Source organism: Mesitornis unicolor, unplaced genomic scaffold (assembly GCF_000695765.1).
Source record: "Mesitornis unicolor isolate BGI_N332 unplaced genomic scaffold, ASM69576v1 scaffold179, whole genome shotgun sequence".
NCBI lineage: Eukaryota > Metazoa > Chordata > Aves > Mesitornithiformes > Mesitornithidae > Mesitornis > Mesitornis unicolor.
The window spans coordinates 6,853-29,991 of record NW_010208998.1 but is presented as its reverse complement, the minus strand read 5'-3'; the positions used below and the strand labels follow the sequence as shown (position 1 = coordinate 29,991).

The following is a 23,139-nucleotide window of genomic DNA, read 5'->3' as shown; positions in this document are numbered from 1 at the left end:
ACTGTTACTGTTTTGTCGCCCAGTTTTATTGCATACTATGCATCAAAACATTAAAAAATGCCACACAGCATAGGAAATGTGATGTGCTAAAATAATGGATACAGCAATGTAGTGTATTCTGAGAAGGTATAAATGCTCTATCAATTATTTTTTTCCCCACTGTAGTTTACTGCAACATAAAAGCATGATAAAATTAGCTGGAAGAGGTCTATGTTAAAATCTGCTTACAGTCTTTTGGAGGGATTGTCACAGTTAGTGTGAAAAAATAAACACCTTCAAGGCAATAAAAACTATTACAGTAAAGCTTTCCTTTCCTACGAAAAATACTGATAACTGCTCTTTTCTCACCCAGACATCAGAGGAAAAGGTTATGAAGCTCTGGCTACTGATACCACGGGGTATTCTTCAAATTTCAGTAGCTCTTGGGCAACTTAATACATCTACTGAAGAAACAGTGACTGCACCATTGATAGTCATCTTTTACAGCACCACATTTGCACTTGTTGCTATTAACTTGTAGCTCTCAACAAACCAAAAAGATCACCAAATTCTACTACAAAGCATGTAATGAAAAACTGAACTGGCTTCGACACTAAAGCTGGCAAATACCACTGATTCTCCAGTGTGCCTTGTTGCTCTGGGGGGAACAGAAAAGACTGACTCCTACCCCATATGCTCAACATTATGAAAAGAGCTTTCAAATAAGGAAACTAATAGCTTCAGATTTCCTTGCTAAAGCATAGCCTCAAAAATTTCACAGGCATGAGGAACACACTGGCTAAAAGTCTGCTTAAATCATGTTCAAAACCACAAATATGAAGAATATTCTCAGCTTGCTTTTCCCACACGAATAGTGAATAAACACACTTTCCTCACTTGAGGAAGTATGTTAGTAGTGGATAGGTTTTCCGTTAGCTTCCTCACTTATTTCATGATTTGTGCTACAGATGTTTTTTCCTCTGTCTCCACACTGCCCACACCAGCTCTTTGAAAAAACAATTTGAATACCTTAGTTTAATTTTTTATTCCTTTCACTATTGCTTCACTGCTCTGCAAAGTAACTTTGCAGTTCGACACTCAATATTCATGAACAGGAACCCAGCAAAGACAAGTCTCTAGCTCTTTTTGCACCAGAAGAACTCATTGGTACATCACTCACCACCCACGGTTTGTCACAGAAGTTATAGACTGATTCCAGGGAGTTGACGCTAGGGATGCCCGCATACTGCATGCCGATGATCAAGTTACGGAAATCTTCATTTTCTGCCATACTGAATGAATGTTGTCGAACAAGGACAAAATCAGGCCTGAATGACCTAGCAAGAAAAAGATACATCGCTAGTAGTCAAAGATCAAATTGGTTTTCCTTCAGCAGCAAATTCTTGAAAGGGACAAATGTCTAGCTGACGGCTAGAGAAGTACTAAAAGAACACTTAACACAAAGGTAAATGCTACAAGACAGAAAGAATTGTTATGGCTTTAGGAAAATCTGTACTGTTCTTAACCACTGTTCAGAAAACATCAGCATCCAGTCGATAATGGGACTCCATTAAGTTGAGAGACAAATTATCATGGCTTTTCAGGTTGTTTTCCCACTGAAAGATAAATCATACATATAAACTCTGAGAATGCCAGTTTCTGAACACCAGTTTCTGAGGAATGACAATCAAAACTAAAGCAGACAAACGTCTCTGCTGGAAACTTAAGATTCTTGGCAACAATTTATTTTCCATGACTATTGTCAGACCATTTTAAAGACAGTAAGGGATGAAGCAGCCCCACTGCCTGCAAAAGGACCATAATTGGAGACAATCACAATTCAACTTTTGATGGAGACACTTATCAAAATGCATTTCTAAACTTACAACTGCACTTGTTTTTCCTCTTTCTCTCTTGTATCTAATCATGATTTCCACCACTGAAAACTCCATGCATCTTTGAGAACAGCCTGACACCACCTTCACCTTACTCAAACCCTGACATTTAGTTACTGAGGAAGGTTATGGGAAACAGAAGACTTAATGCAACAGGACACAGCCACCAATACGGGGCAGTGTGCTCCTAAATGTGACTGCTGAAAGATTTTATCTTCTGTATTAAATTTTACAGGTGGAAAAAACACTGACTAGCCTGAAGCTACCAACCTCCCGAAAGAGGTGTAACGGCAGGGTAAATTAAATTAGTGTAGTAAATTAGTGTCATTATTTACATGCCTTGAATAAATGGAAGGTGTGCACTGGAGTGAAAAATTCCAAAAATTACAAAATTATTCAGAAATATCACTCTAGAAGAACAAAACCAAACCAAAACAATTAAAATTCACATTAAAACTGTTTTAGTGGTGTTGAGACTCCAGCCTGAACGCAGTAGTCAAAGTCAAAACATAAGCTGGATTCTTAAGTTGGCTTTTAAGCATCATGCATGATTTGGCAAAAGCATTATAAATGTTTGCTGTCAAGACTCATTAAAATGGCACTGCAGACCAACGACCAAAGCTTATAAACCAATGCTTGCCTTTAAACATGTTTTCAAAAAAATATTTGTAGCATAGTTCTGAGAAACCGTGAACTCCGTTTCATGGTGGTGTATCAAGTGTTTGAAACGAGGAAATTCAATTTACTAGCACAGCATGAGTATAATATTTGGAGGACTAATGATGTCTTAATCAAAACTGCAGACCAGTGAAAGAGATCACCTCTACCGTTCAAAATAGTGCTACGGGGATTACACACCATCTCAAAGCCAGCACTGTGTTTTTAAATAAAGGTAATGAACACAAAGTGTCCTTTAAATTATGAATGTAATTAAACAACTGAGGAATTGAGGGAATGTACCTTTTAAAATTAAATTTAATTTGCTTTGCCAAAACCCCTCAAAGGAACACGATAGGTTTACGTAATTGTTCTCCCTGTGTAATTGCTGCTGGATGGAATGACTGTGTATACACAGAAAGGTCATGAGAAAAATTTTAATCCTGGCTCAAGCATCTGTAAGATCCAAACATCTCAGCATTGTGTAACACAAGATATCATTTTTCACTGTTTGATTTTCATTCACAAAAAGGAAACAAGCAGGTGCCTGTTATAATTTTTTTTCCCTCCTAAACCAAGACAGCAAAATTTGATCACTGAAATTTCTACGATTTCGCTAACTAAGATTTTTCTCATAAGTCTATGATACAAGGTCACTTTGGACCTCAAATCGATAAGAATTTTCACTGCAGTATTCAGGTGTTGATACGATTTTTAGTAATATACTCATAGTGTATGTTCAGCATGAACTTTGCTGCCAGTGGCACCAGCAGTTTCTCTCATCTGTCTAGATAGTTGAGACAGACAGAAACAAAGGACCATGCCACATACCCTATCTTCTGACCCATTTTTAATACTGGATTTCCAATGCAGTTTCTTACCAACTGACCAAGTTAAGTTAATAACCATCAGTACCTCTGCATTCCTTAGTGACACAAGAAGCACACGCCAAGCTTCAGGCAATGACCTCAACAAACTGCGACATAACAACTAGCACTTACCTGAAGGTACAGGACATTTATGGGAAATACTTTTGGTTTTCATACATATTCTGTATCACAGAAACAGAGAACTGCTGTCCCATCGTGTCTGCCTACCGTTCTCACTCCAGAAAGCGTGCACACATGTGGACACCTCGCACAGGTTTGAGTGGAATTTATACACTTCAGGTAGTTCTATATGGTTAAATAAATTACCCCTAAAACTGATAATATTATACAACCTTTTTGTCATCTCATCATCAGAATTATCTTAACATAAGCAGCAGTTTTACCAAGTGGTCTCAGAAACTTCAAATATACAGCTTTGTAGATGCTATTTTCTGCAGGTTCCCAACTCACGGTAAGCATTGACATGTTTTGATGCTACCTCGGCCTCAGTGATTCTGTTCTGTTTGGAAAACTCTCTTCAGAAAAGCCACTAAGAAGCAGTGATCAAGATTTCCTGGCTGCAAAACTTCTATCATTGGGAAAGAAAAAACAAACCCCTACAAAAAATCAAATCACTGGCCAAAATAGGAGTAATTCCCACAAATTAGATAACGCACAGCACTGCTGGAAATAATTTTGCTCATACTTTTGCTAATACTGTTTTCTCCCTTTACATTCTTGTTGACATCCTCACTGAATAAAATGGTAAGATTACCCTGTCTTCAATCAGAATAATCCTTTTTGGGCAAGAGTCTACTGGCAAATCTCAGGCTTTTAAACTGAAATCTTTCAGACAGACAGTGATATTCCACTAACCATCCTGAGCGAAGTGCTATGACGCGGCATAATTCAATATTGAAAATATTCAACATTGAAAATAAATACTGCTCATCTGGGAGTCTGGCATGTTCAAAATCACCAAGACTGTCTGTATTCCTGAAGCAAATATAAGACCCAAATCAACTCATGTAGGTTCTTTATATCAGACTTCACTCTCATCTTAATCAAATCCATCTTTCATGTGATCAAAATGTTGAGAGATTTCCTTCCTGTCATGGGTCATGTACTTGATTTCCTACTTTTCATGCTAATAAGCAAGGTGCATTGCATCTTTCAAAATCCCTATAGTACATATATAGAAAACAATTCAGTGCCTTTTACATCCATACGTTATGCCATTTATGCTGTTTACTGTTATTCTATTTGGTTTTCCTTACCTGACAACTTTAGTGCCATTTCGAAATACTTGGATGTCTACTGCGTAATTGCCATCAGCATGGGCTATCAAGTTGATTTCTGAAAATTCTGCCTGTGAAAAGAAGACTCACGTAAGTCAGTTTGCTTTATTTCACCTTCATTTTAATGAATCGTTTATTTTAAGTATTGGTATCCAAACTGCTGACGATATGCATTTGGAATATCACGAGCTCTAAGAGGATATTAATCCCACAGTATTTATGTATGACACATCACATTTGAATAAAGTCTAGCACAAAGAAAACAAAAAGCAAAACACTTCAGGAAAAAGGTCTGTGGGGCAGCAGCAAGTGTATTTTCTCATTCATGTCTGCATAAAAGCACAGAGATTGCATTTTTGCTTTGTATGGTGTCATCAAATAGGTACAATACAGACTCAACAAACATTTACAAAAGGTTTTGAAGAAAATACTACAAAAGCAATGTGAAAATAACTATGATAAATATAATATTTTCTTACAGGATTTAGTATCTCTTCGTATACTTTACCCCTTTCTATTTCCTTTATGTGCATTTACTCTTTTATTGAATAAAAAAGAGCTGGTGCTAATAAACAACTGACTCGCAAAATTCACAAATAAAGACCTTTTTCAAAGTTATCTTCTCACACTGGAAATGTGGAATTTAAAAGGAATCACTTCCATACTCTGAAACTACAGTTATTTGAAAGGAAAGGACAGGATGTTTTTCATTTATCCAGAGTCTTTCATCAGTTTAGACTCTCAAGGCACTTTACAATAACATTACACAGCAGAATAATTGAAATGCAGCCAACTGTCTTCCAGTGGATAAATAAAAGCGTCTTTGCAATCCCGGACACTAATACAGAATAGAGAGTGTCAGAATTCTCATTAGTCTCCTTGTGAAAAATGGTATCACTGAAAGTCTTCCCAAGTAAAATCTGTGTGAGGCTTTCAGAATTCAGTGTTCAGTTAAGGCGAGTGTCGACTGCTCTAACCCCCATTCCAACTCCATAGCTTAGGATGTGCCTGATTAAAGTTTCATTATAATACTTCATTAAATCCCATATGTTTATATACCTTCTTGGGTCAGTGTCACAATGTTCTAAACACAGGAGGCAGTTTTAAATTATTGCAAACACAATGCAAATGGTGAGAGATCTAAATATTTTTGTAAGTTCTGACAATGTTAAAGAATCATTTAAAATGTATTTAATCTGAGATTTACAACCCATCTCTCCAATTAATAAATCATACTAAACAATTCCAAGGATTCACAATACAGATTTTGTAGATTAAAAGCTTAGTACATGATAGGAAAAACTGTATGTTACAGATAGGTTGCTCCAAGTAGTATAAAAATAAAATAATGTTCTGGTACTTGAAAAAGAACACTACAGCAGTTGTTAATAACTCTATTTGTACACGACTGTCACAGTGTTGACACGTTACAAAGCAATTAGTAGGGCTCAGAAACTTTCAGTCTCTTAAAAGTGGTTCTGGTCCTACAAGAGACCATATGAAGGAAATTCGAGGCTTACAAAAAGCTGTTGTTCACAGCAAAGAGACCGTGTGGGTGATGTCAACTGCATGGGCTGAGCTAGGTGTGAACGGTATTTGGGGACAAAAAAGCTTGTCTTCTTTTTCCCATCTCTTCCTCAATACTCCTGAAGATTCCTGGCAAAGCTTTCCATGTTTCCAAGCCAAGAACATCAGCAGATACTCAATAGTGTAAAGAATGGAGAAAAGCCCGATGCTCTACCATTACAGTGAATTTAGATAAGCTGAGTTCACACAACTAGTGATAATTTTCCCTCACTCTTTGAAATTCCAATAACAAAATAATTCAGTTTAAGTACTGAAGCTTCTTACAGTAGCATCTACTCGTCGAATTCAAGACTGAAAAGCAGTGAAAAGACTTATCTACTTCCTTAGTTTCAGATACCTAGCTCAAATAAAACAGCCGTAATTCTAATGCACCTTGAATTAGATCTCCATATTTATTCAGTGCTTTTCTTAAAACAACCCCACATGCTAGGATTGCAACCAGAGTGTATATATATATATATTTATTTTTTTTAAGTGAAGGAATTAGTGATACAGAAACGTAACATGTAATCCATGGAGTGTCTGAGAAATTCAGAGTTGCTAAGCAACAACTTTTGGATATGACATGTTTTTAATGTTGTGCAAATTATGGTCAGAATCCTCTAAAAACAGACACGTTCGAATGAAGCATAATGAAATCTTTGAATATTCTACTTAATTTCTGAGGTTTTTTGGAAGCACAAAGAACTATATATATCAATCTACGCATACATGCATATAGAATCATTTAGGTTGGAAAAGAGCCTTAAGATCAACAAGTCCAACTGTAAACCTAACGTTGCCAAGTTCACTGCTAAACCATGTCCCTGAGTGCCACATCTACATGTCTTTTTAATACCTCCAGGGAGGGATGTATTTGTGCACATACAGGTATTAGTATAAGTATACAAATATAAACATAACACTCAGATTAAATTATTTCGTTACCTGTTCAACCTTGATGTCATATTCTCCATGGACCTTTTTCCCACGAAAAGCCTTGGCCCTGCAGGAAAAAAGGGACAGAGAAAATCAAGGATCACTGTATCTGTAATCAGTAGTTACACAGAAGTTTCTCGTACAGCCTTCAGTGTCTTGAAAATACACTTATATACTAATTGAATCTACCTAATATCACATACACAATTCTCTTTCCTTTGACATCCTTGTATCATTAACAACCCCACGCAGTACTGTGTGACAAAAAGCACACACAATGCGATTTTCAGCACTGAAGTGTATGCTAAAGTACACTGAAATTTCACAACTAGTTCTAAGTTTAAAATGAGTATCACTAAAAAGATGCAATCCTGCTCCTGTTAAAGTCAACAATGCCTGTGGAAATTCATTTTAATGTGAGCAACACCCAACCAACCACTCACGTTAACCTTTATCCACTTGGTTTATTAAGAAAAACTGGCTTATGGAAAAACATTTTAAATTCCAATTCTGATCTGCATGAACTGAACAGTAATGTAATTGCTGAATTTTACTGGGAACAGGATGAGCTCCTAGATTTTATATCTGATGCAGCAACAGGTGAGGTAAATGCATTACTGGACATCACATAACACAGATTTAATTTAAATATAATTATGCTGGCTACATAATGCAATGTTATAGTGAAGCTGCCTCTTGAGCACTGAAAAATAAGCTAAGATTAATATTCAGTTCTTCAAAGCTGAATGATAACTTGACCAGCTACAGAGATTAAATCTGCCACATCACTCACCCCAACAAATATCAGCAATTCATTACTTCTTTATGAGGGGAAGTAGGAAACCACAAAGAGCTGCTCTTCTATTCTTTAATGCTAAGTCCATTGCATATACTGGAATGTGCTCAAAATATTAGTTAGTTATTAATTAGTGAGGTGCTATTTCTTTAAATTCAGTCTTTCTACTTATTAAACATAATTTAGTTGAGGCAACCTTTAAACAGCCAAACTCTGGCATGTTTCACATCTCAACAAATGACTTCAGCTTTGAAAAGAAACAGTAAGAACTGAAGTTAAGCAATCTGGAGCTTGAAAACAAACATGACATTTAACCATTGAAAGAGACTTAATTTCAGAGTAGCTTTAAGCAACAACTTTTATAAACATGTATAGAATTTAATATTATTCTCCAAACGTTAAGCCACAAACAAGAATTTATCTTGATATCACTCAAAAATAACTTAAGGCAGAAGTTACGACTAAGAGTTGTTAAAAATTCTTTGGTGTTATTGATTTGCAGAATTCCACTGAATCATAGCTTGAAATTCATGCTACACCTTGATACTCTCAGCACCGAGCACATCTTAGCTGTGTACCACCTCTTGGAGCAGCTTCATCAAAACCAAGTAACGCTTTCAGGGCCAGGATGTCTAGGCAAGGCATTTGAGCAGAGCGCGAGGGCAGCTGTCAGCAGGAGTAAAGTTAGCTGGACAAAACACGCCCCGATTCAAGTCACATTTGGCTGCCCGTTGCTGATGATTTCTTCATTGTAAGTGCAAGAAATAGGAAAGAAAGCAGTACCATTATTCCTTTAAAACTCACTGTGTGAACACGTTGCTTTCCAAAGCCTAAATGTAGAGAAAAAGGACAGCTACTAATAGGAATGCCACCTACTGAAGTTCCTAGCGTGACCTCTTACAGTCAGAATCTTTTCAACATATGTGAAATATTTATTAAACTACTGTAGAATTTACAGTTGCCACAGATGCAGCCTAGCATGAGCTCATACTGCTCACTGAAATTCAGCAAGGACAATGAATGGAGTAGTAATCACTAAAGGTGTTTCAAATATATAAAAAAGACCTGAAATATTTCCCTCAAAGTACATAGTGTCTCCATGTATTTCCACAGTATCTTACTAAGTTATGAAACCAATGTGGTTTCATTTCATATAAACAAAGTATGAAAATTGCTGCTACTTTCAACTGGCAGCAAAATCCACAGGAAAACCATTTGCTAACATGCAACCTGTTTATATTTCTTCAATTTGCATTCTTTAACACCGCAACACAGAGCTTATCAGCTACAGTCTTCATTGAACTCAAAAGCAGGCACCCAGCAAATATGTGGGGGGTCCAGTCCTGCAAAGCACTGCTTGTGTCTACAAGGCTCCTATTTTCACAGCACTGCACACCCCTGTTTCTGAAGGGGTCCTACAGGAAAGCTGAGGAGGGACTTTTTACAAGGGCAGGTAGTGAGAGAACAAGGGGGAATGGTTTTAAACTGGAAGAGGGGAGATTTACACTGGATATCAGGAAGAAATTCTTGACTGTGATGGTGGTGAGCACTGGCCCAGGTTGCCCAGGGAAGCTGTGGGTGCCCCCTCCCTGGCAGTGCCCAAGGCCAGGTTGGATGGGGCTTTGGGCAACCTGGGCTGGTGGAGGTGTCCCTGCCCATGGCAGGGGTTGGACTGGATGAGCTTTAAGGTCCCTTCCAACCCAAACCATTCTGTGATTCTACAAAACACTGCAACCACCACTTGTTAATTTAGTGCAGCACTTCTTGTCCAGATAATGTACTAATAACATAATGTACACAGGAATCAGTTCTGTTTGAATACTGATTTTGGGGCATATCTGAACAGTGAACTCAGAGCTAATTACTGATCCTATCAATAAGGAGATTGTATGCTCAAAAAATATCACAGTGTCAGTTTACTACAACAGGGCAAAAGTTTGTTCCTCTTTTAGAACAGTGGCACCCTCTAGAGCACACAAATTGCAGGCTGTTAGCATTTACAAACAGGTAGCACAATTCACTTCAAGCAAGGTAGTGCACATACATATATATAAACATATACAGAGCAGTTTCAGCTGAGTGGTTCACTGGAATTGCCATATGCATGTAAACATTTTGGCAGACTGCTGGCACAGAACCAGCCAGACTTCCACAAACTTCACAAGTGTGGTACATCAGCCTCTGTGACAGAATGGAAAATGCTGGAGAGAAAGCAAGGCCAGTCTTCAAGTTCAAATCTGGTTAGGAAAAAATATTTAATTCAATTTAAAAAAACCCCAACCTCAACTAAAAAAAAAAAAGGTAGATTTAGTCTTAAAGTTTTTGTACCATAAAAACTATGGTTTGCATATTGTGCTCTAATTTCATGCAGAATCCGAAATAGTCAATCTACCTCCAGGAGTCAGTACTTTCTGCTAATGTAATGAAAATATGATTGTGTCTATGATGCCATCAGCATCTCATTTGTACTGCTAGGTGAGCCAGTAACACAGAGTGTTAAAAAATACAGGACACTGATAGAATCAGAGAATATCTTGAGTTGGAAGGGACCCCTCAGGATCATCGAGTCCAAGTGCCAGTTCCTTACAAGAGCCCAACACTAAACCATCTGGCAAGAGCGTTATCCAGACACTCCTCGAGCTCTGACAGCCTTGGTGCCATGACCACTGCACTGAGGAGCTTGCTCCAGTGACAACCACTCTCTCAGTGAAGAAACTGCAATCAAAAGTAAGCATGTGGTAAAATTTGCAGAGTATTTTCATTTTACGTGACCCAATCCACAATCTACTGAAGTCAGTGGGAATCTATCAACATCAGTGTGCTCAGCAACCGTCTGACAGTATCAGTGTTTGCTCTACTGAATTCCAACCAACCAGACTAGCTAATAAAACTCATCATTTGGAACTGCTGTGATGATGCTATCACAACTAAAGAGAAGAATTTATTAAGAATACTGTAAACATGCTGGTTTACAGACTTTCTTTTATTTACTTGTTCCACGTTTCTGCAACCAGAGACTGGTAAGAGACTGTTATAAAATCAATATAATACCTTATTTAAAACTTGACTCTTTAAAGACCTTGCTACTTCTAAACGTGTTTCTTAGATTCTGCAAAGACCTATTTGGATTTAAAGCACATTCTGCACTGCCAAGTTATACTTTTGGCACTTGACCCAACCAGTATTTCACTCTCACATAAAATAGCTGTTTTCTCAAGGTATTAGTTCATACAGAAATTGTCTCAGAAGCAGCAGACCATCACCACAGAGTAAGGGATAGAACGTATCAAACGCGTGACTTCTGGTTTTAGTGGTGCTCCCTGCTGAGTTGGATTTCATTAGATTAATGACAATCTCCATTACCAGGAGCCTGTAAACTTGAACAGCAGCCTGCTTTTTTGGCTCCGAAATAGCACAGCTTATTTTAACAGGTTCCATAGCTCACATTTGTATCAGGCCCATTATATTTTGCTGTTAATCACTCAGTCTGATGAAATGTGGAAGCTCTGTAAAGGCAAGGACACATGGATTGCTCTTTCCAGTTACTCACTGTGTGATCTGACAATTCACAGAAACCCTAACTGAAACTGGACTAATTGAGTTTTGCGGTTTCTTTCCCCCAGTATGACAGGCAAGACACAATTAATGCAGCTCTTCATTTTAAGTCATAGCCTAGCCTTTAGAAGGGAAAAATATACCGTTCACATTTAAAAAACCCACTAGCTTCTGCCAACAAGGTAACGTGTAAACAATTGCATTTTAGCCTATTATTTAATCTACTGAAGTGACAATAGAGATTATTTCTGAACATCATCTTCTACGTCCAATGGCATAACATGGCCATTTATTTTTTTTAATATCATATTGCTTCCACAGGTACAATGTCTCAGTCTTCACTGTGTGTCTTTATCTGAAATAACTGTCTTTACTCCAATCTTGTCAATCATAATATACAGAAAAGGGAATTACTAGGAACAAAACCAAGCACTTACGGTCCTAGTGTATGTTAGCACACGATGGAGTCATCCCAGACTGCCTCGTATTGGAACCTATCACATCATTAATTCTACCAAGCTTCAGGAGGCCGCACCTCGAGTGCTGTGTTCAGTTCTGGGCCCCTCACTACAAGAAGGATGTTGAGATTCTGGAGCGTGTTCAGAGAAGAGCCACAAGGATGGTGAAGGGTCTGGAGAACAAGCCTGATGAGGAGCGGCTGAGGGAACTGGGGTTGTTCAGCTTGGAGAAGAGAAGGCTGAGGGGAGACCTCATCACCACCTACAACTGCCTCAAGGGAGCTTGGAGAGAGGTGGGTGCTGGTCCTTTTCCCGGGGGATGTGGGATAGAACAAGGGGAAACGGCACCAAGCTGTGCCAAGGGAGGTTCAGGTTAGAGATAAGGAGGAAGTTCTTTACTGAGAGGGTCATCAGAAGCTGGAACAGGCTGCCCAGGGAGGTGGTGGAGTCACCATCCCTGGATGTATTTAAAGAGCGGGTAGATGAGGTACTTAAGGATATGGTTTAGAGGGTAGACAGGAACGGTTGGACGTGATGATCTCAGAGGTCTCTTCCAACCGAGCGATTCTATGATTCTGTGATTTCTTCCTCACTGATGTGCCCAGTTCTACTGAGGCCCATGAAAGCGCAGCTACCTCAGCAGTTCAAGTTTAACAGGGCAGGAGAAAAATGTCTGTGGGAAACACCACCCCTCCGCTGGGATGGGGCTTTCCTTCCCTGACTTCTGTAACTCGGGGCAAAGAACTTCCTTAAACACATCCTTAAAACCCAGAGCTCCTGCATGTAGCTTTTCTTCTACAGAGCCACCGATCTGTCACACTCTACCCCATTCCCCTCACCAGTCATGGTTAAACTCAAGAAAAACAGAGTAAACAGTTTTCAGTGGAGGATTTTCTTGTCCAAACAGCAGAGAAGCTGCCCAAAGAGATTAAGCTTTAAAAGCATTAAAAAAAGAAAGCATCTAGAACCTAGAAACAAAGCATGGATGCTTATTAAGCAGCAACTGCTCTCCCTCCCTTTCTGTGATGCATATCACCCTTGCTAGGAGGGGTTTTTTTCAGAATAGCTTTATATATGGCACCTTCAGAGGTTTCCATAATCTCCGATTGAATCCAAATTTTTTTCTCCTTATTTATTCTTAGCCTTTTCTTTATTAACAAATTATCCTATTCCTTTTGTATAGATCAGAATGCTATCTCCTTTACTCTGATTATTTAAACAAAACAGAGCCATTTTCTTCTTCCACAGCATAGATCTTCCAGCCCAAGAATCATCTTCACTGTTTAAATCAGGAGCCCTTCTATTTGTCACTCTGGTCTGTGCCTGAATATGGTGTTTTTACTAGAGATCTAATCAAGAAGAAAGTGCCTCCTACTCCCGAATCTCTCATTTCAGCTTGAATTTTCTGGGTCTTCTGAACAGCCTGCTTTCCCAAAAATGACTAATTTTCTCCTGAATTAAGGTGAAACAAGTACTCTTTCATGAGCAAACCCTACTCTGTCTTGCTGGTCATGTCCCAAAATCCCACACCTCTGATTATGTCATATTTACCACCAGCCCATTACCTCTGTGCAAGATTTATGGTCATGACATAATTTCTGTGGGCCTTTTTTTTGTGTAAATCAGATTACAAATGAAAGTGTTTTTAAACATTCATTTCCTCACCGCTAGAAGACCTCACAGATGATGCATCATATTATAACCTTTTCCAAATCTGTTAGACTCATTAGAATCACTCCACTTTCCCATGGTAGGGCTCAGCAAAATATTTTGTACTCCTGAGATGAACAGAAAGTCCCAGCTTTTATACAGGAAAACATCATCACCAGCCAAATTACGAAATAGCACTGTTCTAAAAACTGATGAAGGTTTTAATGCTGCTTAGTGCTGTAAGACTCAAACTGCATACACTGCACCAGCTGCTCTAAGTTCCTTAACCTTACCAACTATAGCCAATGTAATAATATTGCAGCCTAAGGTAACAATGGCAAATTTGTCATTGCCAAACCTCCCCAATAAGTTGCTCATTCTTTCCAACTTCTCAATCTATTGACAACAATGACGAAGCAGTAGAAACTGTTCATCAGCAATTCTACTGTTCAGAAAGTAAAACACACTCACGCCACACAGTGCAGCTACTGGTGATTAGTTTATGACAGAAAAAACCAAACCATCTAGAAATAGCATCTCGAAATACTTTCATTTACTTTTTTCCTATTGAGGTACAGAAAATAAAGCGAGCCTAAAAGATGTTACACTAACAGAAAGTAATTCCTGACAACATCTGAAACACTGTAAAAACCAGCATGGAATGAAAGAAACTTTGAGACTGAATCCCCATTATTGATAAACTCATCAGCAGAAATTTATCTGCCTTTAAATTTTTCTATTTAAACTGAATTCTCTAAGGCATTTTAAATGCGCCTTTAAGCAAGATGTGTGACTCTGTGAGGTGAGAAAATGTAAGTAATTTATGCCTGGAGACATTAGAAGGTGATACTTCACATATAACACATTGGGCTACCACATCGTTTCAATTTTCACCTTTGAGGATCCTGTACTTACAATTTCTATACTATCTCAAAACCGTCTCCAGCTGGTTCCCCTCTGTGCTTGTCCTGCAGGTGAGATTCTGAACAAATGAGTCAGCATGAGGTAAGAAATGGGGGGAAGCATGCAAGTCACGAGTGTCTGGAGAGAAAGTGGGAGAGACGATGCTCACCTTTCAGGCACAGCTTAGAGCTAAACCAGATTAAGGGCAACATCAAACCTTCAGTCTTAATGCCAAACCTTAAATCCTCAGTCCCACACAAGAAATGAGACCCACAGGGAACATGGGGGTAATAGGAGAGGAAAGGATTGCCACAAGTACCAGAATATCTTATTAGAGATATACATACGTATATATAAGAGCACGGCAGTGATGGTACAGGAAAATGAGTAATTTTTTTCCCCAAGGGACACCCACAAGCATTTCACACCCTTGCAGCAATAATTCCATGGCCCCACCAATACTGAACTAGATTTAAATGAGCAAGGGATAAATAGATTTCTCATGGATCAGCGATTGCTTTTATCTTTGGCTCAGAGACCCTTTCCCCTCCATGCCATGGATATGGAGCCTCTTCCAATTGTATCACTAGCTTCGTGTTACAGGAGCACTGCAGGCCCCACACAAATCAAGATCCCAAATAATGGGTGTAAAACAGTCTTTGATGTTTCCATTTTTTTCCATGCAGCTGAAGCATATATTTTGATACTGAAGACTGTTACGTGCTGCCCAGTTTGTCTGAGCAGATCCATGGTAAAACCCAGCCTTCATAGCTCTACTTAAGTAACTTCAGAGATGCAGTACAGTATATGGCTTTTGTCGCCCTCTTCTGTAGAAAGAAATGTATATATCGGATTGGAAACAACTTTTTAGCCAATCAATTAACAATTATCTAACAATTATGTTAGATAAACATAGATCCACGGTCATTATTCTGGCTTTCCTGGCTTTAAGGTAGCTCCACTGGTAACAACCCCTTGTTGAAACAACGACAGGGCCAGGTCGCAGTCATGTGCAGGGGCTGGCTGAAAACAGGGGAAATACTTCATTACCATAACGGTAGGTGCATGCTTGTGCTGAATGATGGATGTTGTGCATAACTTGTAAACAGTTTCAGATCTACTAGACAAAGCATATTAACAGCAATAGTACAAACAGTATCCATGTATTTAATGCAATGTCAGCAGAAACCCACAAGAAAATTAACCACTGATACCAACATGGATTAAATGAACAGCAATTGCAAATGCTTTCTATATTCCTTTCCCATTTTAAGTTGAATTAATCATTATTAAGGGGTTTTTTCCTCCCACATGCAGCGCAAAACACACTACGTTTCCATTGGCTTCATGACAGTCTCCTCTAACTCTAAATAAGATTCCCAGTGCCTCAGAAAGCTGAGTGGTACCTCCAGTGCAATTCTCCCCAAAGACAGGACAGATTGCATGCACTGTGCTCAGCAGAGTAAAAACCATTAATTTATCAGTTATTATGGAAGAATGAGCTTCAGAAACATGCACTTTTCCTACTGACTAGCTCTGGAGGAACATCCAGAATGCTGCCATGAAAAACTAATTGCTTCAAGATACTCAAGTACACTGGAAATGCATTATACTGATGATTCTCAGTACAAATGGACACCAAGAAAACAGGCAATACTTTTGCCAGTATCACTTTTTAGCTTTTTTTTTTTTTTAAACCATATTTTATGCCATATTCTGCAGGGAAACACATGGAATGGAGTAGCAGATTACCACTTTTGCCACTTGCAGGGTGTTCCCATATGTTCCTTCTCTTTTCTTCTCCTCCTCCCTTCAGACATACTGGCACTTTTATCCTAACAAATCACCTCTAGGAATTGTTTCCAACAGAATACTGGGTTAGTGAAGATCAGTAAATACAGTACTTGTTTATCAACTCCTGCAAAACATGAGGGAATGGGTCCTTCTAAAAATACAGCAAGGACAATATCTTAGCAGTACTCTAACCCTTTCATTAAAAGGATCAGTCACTTTTGCTCAGAATTAAGCTTCCAAAGTACATTGCAAAACTAAACTAATCACTGTCTATTTTAATATTATACTTAGAAGTATAATCACACATAAATTTGTCCGTATTTAAAATATCTTTGTTTGGTTTATTGATTTTAATATTCTCTAAAAAGCCAAATAACTCAGAGCTTGTGATCCTGAGGATTTTCAGCTTCCCACTGCAGAACAGAGAACAACAGAATTTTCCAGTACTGCTGAAGTTAGCAAATTGTATTTTTCTCTTTTCCCATGAAGATACTGCACCACAACTAATACACAAGACGAGCAGCATTACCCACCCCTTCTCCAGGTGAGGCTGACCTTGGGAATACGGGCTTTAAGAATTCTTACACAGGAACAGTCCATGAAACCAAAAATCATAGAATCACAGAATGGTTTGGGTTGAAGGGACCTTAAAGCTCATCCAGTCCAACCCCTGCCATGGGCAGGGACACCTCCACCAGCCCAGGCTGCTCAAAGCCCCGTCCAACCTGGCCTTGAACACTGTCAGGGAGGGGGCATCCACAGCTTCTCTGGGCAACCTGGGAATCAAACCCACCACAGCTACAGTGCCTGTTGCACAGGGTGCTCCATGCAAGGTGTGTACTACTACACTCAGGTCACATTCAGCTCACAAAGTGGAGCAATACATAACAGTGCACGGTACCTCAAATTTGGGATGTTGAAATTCAGCAGTGTGCCAATCTTTAGAGCAGAAATCTCCTGACGAGGCTGCCTTGCAAGCTCCCAGCAGCCTCTGAGCAGCAGCACCTCTCAGCTGTGGGGAGCAGAGGCAAGTGCTGAATGTGGACCTGAATCCCAACAGCTCTGCCCCACTACCTCTTCTCTTATTTTTTTATTTTTTTTAACAACTAAATGCTGACAAATATAATTATGTGATTGATTGCCAAAAAATGGTGGTGTAACAGACATAAAACAATTAAGATGCAAACAGCAGTCTCTTTTGGCATATATTAAAGCATAGCAATAGTTGTGATAATTTCATAATTGAATGATTCCCATCTGTGGGATTAATTCCCCCAGTGCCTATAGGGGTGAGAACTTGACCTGCTCTTTCTGCACACAATAGCAAAGGCTGTTACAAAATCTCAGAGATCTGAGCAGATCTTCTCCCTAGGAGCTGTACTGTGGAAATACTGCTTCAAATTTAGCTGGTGACAAAGAGCACGTTAGCCAAGGATGCCCAAGAGAGAAACTGAATCCAGCTCCGCATCACTTTGTGGGCTACACCCACCCACTTTGTTCCTCAAGGGAAGTGGCTCGCTTATGCTACCAGTCACCTCTCCGCTAATGGAGCCTTGGGCAACCACAAGTCTGCAGTCCATGGCACTGATTCACTTGGATGGGAGTCATTAGCAAAGAAGACGGGAGTACTTTTCCCATGAAGACACTGCCATTTGGCAAAGATCAAACCAGCAGGCATGTGCAAGCCCTCATTACATAAGATCCAAAATCTGCAGCTAGTTACTGGTAAATATTTTTGCTAGTGAATTTATGACTCTGGGCAAGGATTATCATCTTGGTGACTAAACAAAACATGAACAAATAACAGCATTCAGGGTAAGAATATTTTCTTGATTATTCTACAATAAGGCCTGCTGGGACAAAAATTCAGGATGTGTTGAAAACCTCTCAAACCCAGGATATCCATACTGCAAGCTTCATTTGCTTAAGAAAGAAAAGCTGCTACGCTCACTCTAGTCTGCTACTGCACCAACACCAATTAGTCTGCAGTTATATCAGTGATTGCTTTGAGACAACTCTCCTATCAAACTCCCACATAGCAGCAGACTGCCAGCTTTTTCTAAAATCTTTCTTTCTTTCAGTTACGAACTAGGAGAAAAACCCAGAACAAACAAAATGAGCACATAATCCCTAAATTACTAATGGCACAACCAAAAGAAAATTCACTAGGATTTGCAAACACGGCTATTAATTGTTTTAAAGCAAATCAGCAAAATATCAGACTGCCTTTTGAAGTCACTATTGTATCTTTGGTCCTGCGTACGCCACTTCATGGGTTCATTCTTATGCCAAATCACACAGAATCACAGAATCCCAGAATCCCAGACCGTTAGGGATTGGAAGGGACCTCCAAAGCTCATCCAGTCCAATCCCCCTGACGGAGCAGGAACACCCAGATGAGGTTGCACAGGAAGGCGTCCAGGCGGGTTTTGAATGTCTGCAGAGAAGGAGACTCCACAACCTCTCTGGGCAGCCTGGGCCAGTGCTCTGTCACCCTCACTGAGAAGAAGTCTCTTCTCCAATTGAAGTGGAACCTCCTGTGTTCCAGTTTGTGTCCGTTATATATAAATATAAATATATATCTTTTATAACTTTATTTTCTGTAACAACATCTATTTTCTATAGCGACTGGCAACAAACCTGATGAGCAGTATGTTCAGTAACTTCATTTTAGGCTCCTGTAGTCCGAGTTTCTCCATTCTCACGATCTGCTCACCTCATTCCCTTGCCCAGCAGGTAACTCCAGAGAAATTCACACTGCTGAATTACAGATGGGATCTTATCTACTTTTTTCTTTTATTGGTAGATTTCATTTTTTGTTAATGTATTGTCATAACATGCACTAACAGTATGCAGTAAATAAGAACAGATTCCTTCATCAAGATCTAAGGGCAAGCAAAACCAATCTTAGAGGCTTTTAGTAAAGACTGACACGATTATAGGTGTTTCTTCTGAACACATTTCACATTCTGTCCATTCAATCAGGGTTACTTAAGACAAAAATTCTACATCTCCATGTTATTTTGGATCTTCAGCAATTTCATTAAACTTCACTAGGATGCCTACTCACTGCTTTGCCGAAAAAGGAAAGCAAAACAAACAAGGATTAGTTTCTGCAGTGTCTGTGTTTACGCAATACTGAGTACATGAATCAGAGCTGCTGCAGAAAGCAGCACCTCCTCAGAGCAGAACCTCCTTTTGGTCAGGCACTGCCATCTGCCGGGCAGGCTTCCCTGCGACTTGCAGTGCCAGAACTGACAAATTCCGAGGGAGAAAATAACATCCGAGTTTGGAGTACTTCCCAATTTGTCAATCATAAGTATTAATTCGAAAGTAACGGTGGTTTAATTTTAAACTGAAACATTAATCTTTGTAAATAATGTTGGAGCAACTAAACTGGAACAGTAATGTCTATCTTTTTACTATCGCTATCTGTTGTGCATCACAACTCTGCTTCTACAAAATTGCAGAGGGAAAAGAAACAGCTGAAGCATTTTCTCAGTTGTATCTTAGATCAAAAGAAACAAATCAACTTACCACAGCCCGAACTGCACTGCAGCTTTTCACAAATTAAAAAGACAACATGCTTACAGTGCCAGAAGCCTCCACTGACTTTTGCTTTTACATTTTACCTCCATTGGAGAAACTGAAAATTTTAAAAATAATTTAAAAAAATAATAAGGCACAATTCTTTACTAAAAAGACTATCAGCTAGATTAGATTCCCTAAAGTTTTTTTACTCTGAGCACAGAAAATCTCTAAAGTTGTGTCATGTGTGGAAGAAGGGAAACCAGTAGGGTGCACACACAGCTTGAGACCTGGTTCGCTTGTGGTCTCTGGCTCCTGAATGCAACACCCTTGTGCCTCTTCTGTTTCAGGATTTTACAACCATGAGGTTGTGGCTAAACACCCAACTTGGGAATCATTTGGGCGACTTTCGTTTTACAAAGAAAAGGAGTATGAGATGTTGTAGACACTAGCAAGTTAATGCACCCTTATCATACACTCTTCCTTCCAGGACAGTGAACCTAAAAGCATTTCAATTTTCAATATACGTGCTCAGAAAAGCACAAATTGAGGTGAGCAACTCTTTTCCATTCAGTGTTATTTCCTTGGTGGGCCCAACAGAAAAGAGAAGACCATTATTGTACATTCATACCCCATTCCCAGGTAGAAAAATACCTTGAAAACACTTCCATAGTCCTGTCACAAACTGGACTGTATTTTGTACTTTGCTGCTGAGGAAGTAACTAATTGGTAGGGCTTCACATTGCCCTTTCTCTCAGAGATCTTCCACAGCCTTTAATGACACTTGCAACGTGCTCCAGCAAAAGAACAGAAATACTGAATAGCAGAGCAGCTATTCCCAGGAATCTTAAACTCTTGAGAGAACACAAAGTACTCGCTCATTCCCATCCACACGAACAAGCAACAGACGAACAGGACTCAATGCAGCGAGAGCGAGAAGACGGCATCCCCACCTCTTCACCTTCACTGCCAGGCTGGAAAGGAAAGGCAAGCGTAGAATGCTTGAAATGAAAGACGAGCACAGCAATCAAAGAGGATTTATGAGGAAACAGAAACAGCAAATACAAACCTTTCTAAATGACTGCTTTTTAAAAACAGACTCTTCAAAGGCAGTGGCCAGGTCTTAAAACAGTTCATCCTTTCGATACTTGTGTGAATCATCATATTTTGGGCACTTTTTCTGGACCTGACAGCTTGAAGAAAGCAGTTCTTTTAAGAGATTAATTCAGAACCCAAATATTATGATACTTTGATTAATTCTCAGTTGTAATATGAGACAATATCAAATGCATCACTTGATTTACATTTTACTGAGTCTTTTTTTTTGTACTACCCTCCTATAAACGGTACTACAACTTTTTGTCTCATACCTGGTTTCACACTTTCTCCCTCCTTTCCCCTTCTTCCCACCCACCTTCCCACAGACAATTAAGATTTGGGAGTTTGAACACGTCTCAATCATAATGTTTATACAAAGTTTATATCTCATTATCACACATATCTTTTTTCTCTTTCTGTAGGCAGGCTATCGTTCTCAATTTTCCACAAGACGATCTCAATTTTTTTATCCTGTTTGCCTAGGATGGAGTAGCCCTGGCAACCAAGTTTAAGTAGACTCCAAGGACCAGTGGTTTCTCATGGTAAAATTTCTCACTCAAATCTTGCAATATGCTCCTTTCAGAGCACAGGCAGAAAACCCATTACCCTGAACAGATGGGAGGTAGTCTGTGGGAAGGCAAAATCTGTTAGAGCAAAAACTTAGAATAAAAAAAATAATAATAATAAAAAATATGAGTCACAGCCCTGAAAAAAGTCACAAGACTGGCTTAAGAGATCCCTAAATTTTAAGAGAAACATTTATTTTAAGGAAAATGGTATACACAATTCTTTTTTATTTGTTGTATGCTTTTGATTCAAAGAAAGTGTAAGCTTATTTCTTTCAAAGCACAGCTGAGAGTCTTACTTGATTCCAAAAGCTGTAACCTCAGTTAAAAAAAAGAAGATGCTCCCAAGAAAATTCAGAGTGCTCACAATATTAGCAAACAGTGTTATTTTCTCTGAAGGTGTGGAAAAGTAATTGTCAGATGAACTTGGCTGTGGCTTGAACAGCTGCCATGACTATTGTTCAGGTCTAATTAAAACTCAGTGTGATCTCCATTGAAAGGAATAAGGACACAAATCAGGCCCAAAGGACACAGCGTTACAGTCACGAACTGTTAAGCTTCCTCTGTGATACAGGAATGTTTGTTTCAATCTTCGAGCTTGCAGAAACATGCAGTTTTAATTGACAAAAACTTATCTGATTAATTAAAAATTAATAGTCATAGCCTGGAAAAGACATGAAATTCTCAAAACCAGCAAAAAAGATAGAAATCTATCATTATTCTTTTAAGCGGTATCTCCTTTTTCCCAGGGCAGTGCTGTAGGATCTTTTAGAACGATTCGCCAACACTGGTACAAAAGAGTTGAGACTCCCAATGACAAAATCAGCTACTTTATACAAAAGTCAGACCCTTGTTCTTACGGTTTCCCCCCATCTAGGCAGTGAAGCATTTTTCATGAACTGAAATCCTGACAGACTAAACCAACATTTCATACGTGCTTTCTGCTGTCTTCCCAATCAAAACGATGCTCCTCCATTCTCCACCTCACACATTTTCCTCTCTCAGGTTTTATTTCCTTTCTGCTGCTTTATTCTTTTTCAGCTGTTTCAGGGGTTTATTGCTTTCATCCTCCTCGTATGGTCAAAGTACTTTATAGGAAATAAAAAACTGCGTTGATAACTTTGTAATAGTTCTGTGCAGTTTCAACTTCACTTTCAGTACAAACTTTTCATGTTAAATTAGCTATTTTGACAGCAAATGTCTAACCTAAAATTGAAGTGGTGGGTGTATGTCAGTGTATGCTTACATATATATTGTATACATGTGTATACGTAAACACACAAACATGCATTTAGAGGCCTGCAAAAACACAGCCTGCCACATTTCCTTTACTGACTCTATAAAACCCTGGCTTTCTTTTAAAGAGTGCAAGCATTGCATCAGAGTCAAGAAGCACTAATTGTTTTGCAAACCATCACCAAGATGACAGAAGGCAATGAACACAGTGAAACCTGCGTTAACAACCATTCCATCATCTGCTGCTTAACCTCCTAATAAAAGCATAGCAAAAATATGCTTAATAACTAGCATTTATTTAATTTTAAAATGTACTATGCTAACAATTTATAGCTTTCTGCACAAAGCTTAA

General features: G+C 38.9%; 1 protein-coding gene across 1 annotated transcript in view; it reads right to left on the bottom strand.

Moving 5' to 3' along the window:
- LOC104547124 (synapsin-2-like) overlaps positions 1-19,058 on the bottom strand; it is a 115,885-nt gene extending 96,827 nt beyond the window's left edge. Inside the window, exons 1-4 of the mRNA XM_010192703.1 lie at positions 19,000-19,058; positions 7,213-7,270; positions 4,678-4,769; positions 1,160-1,316 (exon numbers count right to left, since the gene is read on the bottom strand). Coding sequence (XP_010191005.1) covers positions 1,160-1,316; positions 4,678-4,769; positions 7,213-7,270; positions 19,000-19,058 — 366 coding nt within the window. The remainder of the gene's footprint in view (positions 1-1,159; positions 1,317-4,677; positions 4,770-7,212; positions 7,271-18,999) is intronic.
- Positions 19,059-23,139: the final 4,081 nt, after the last annotated feature.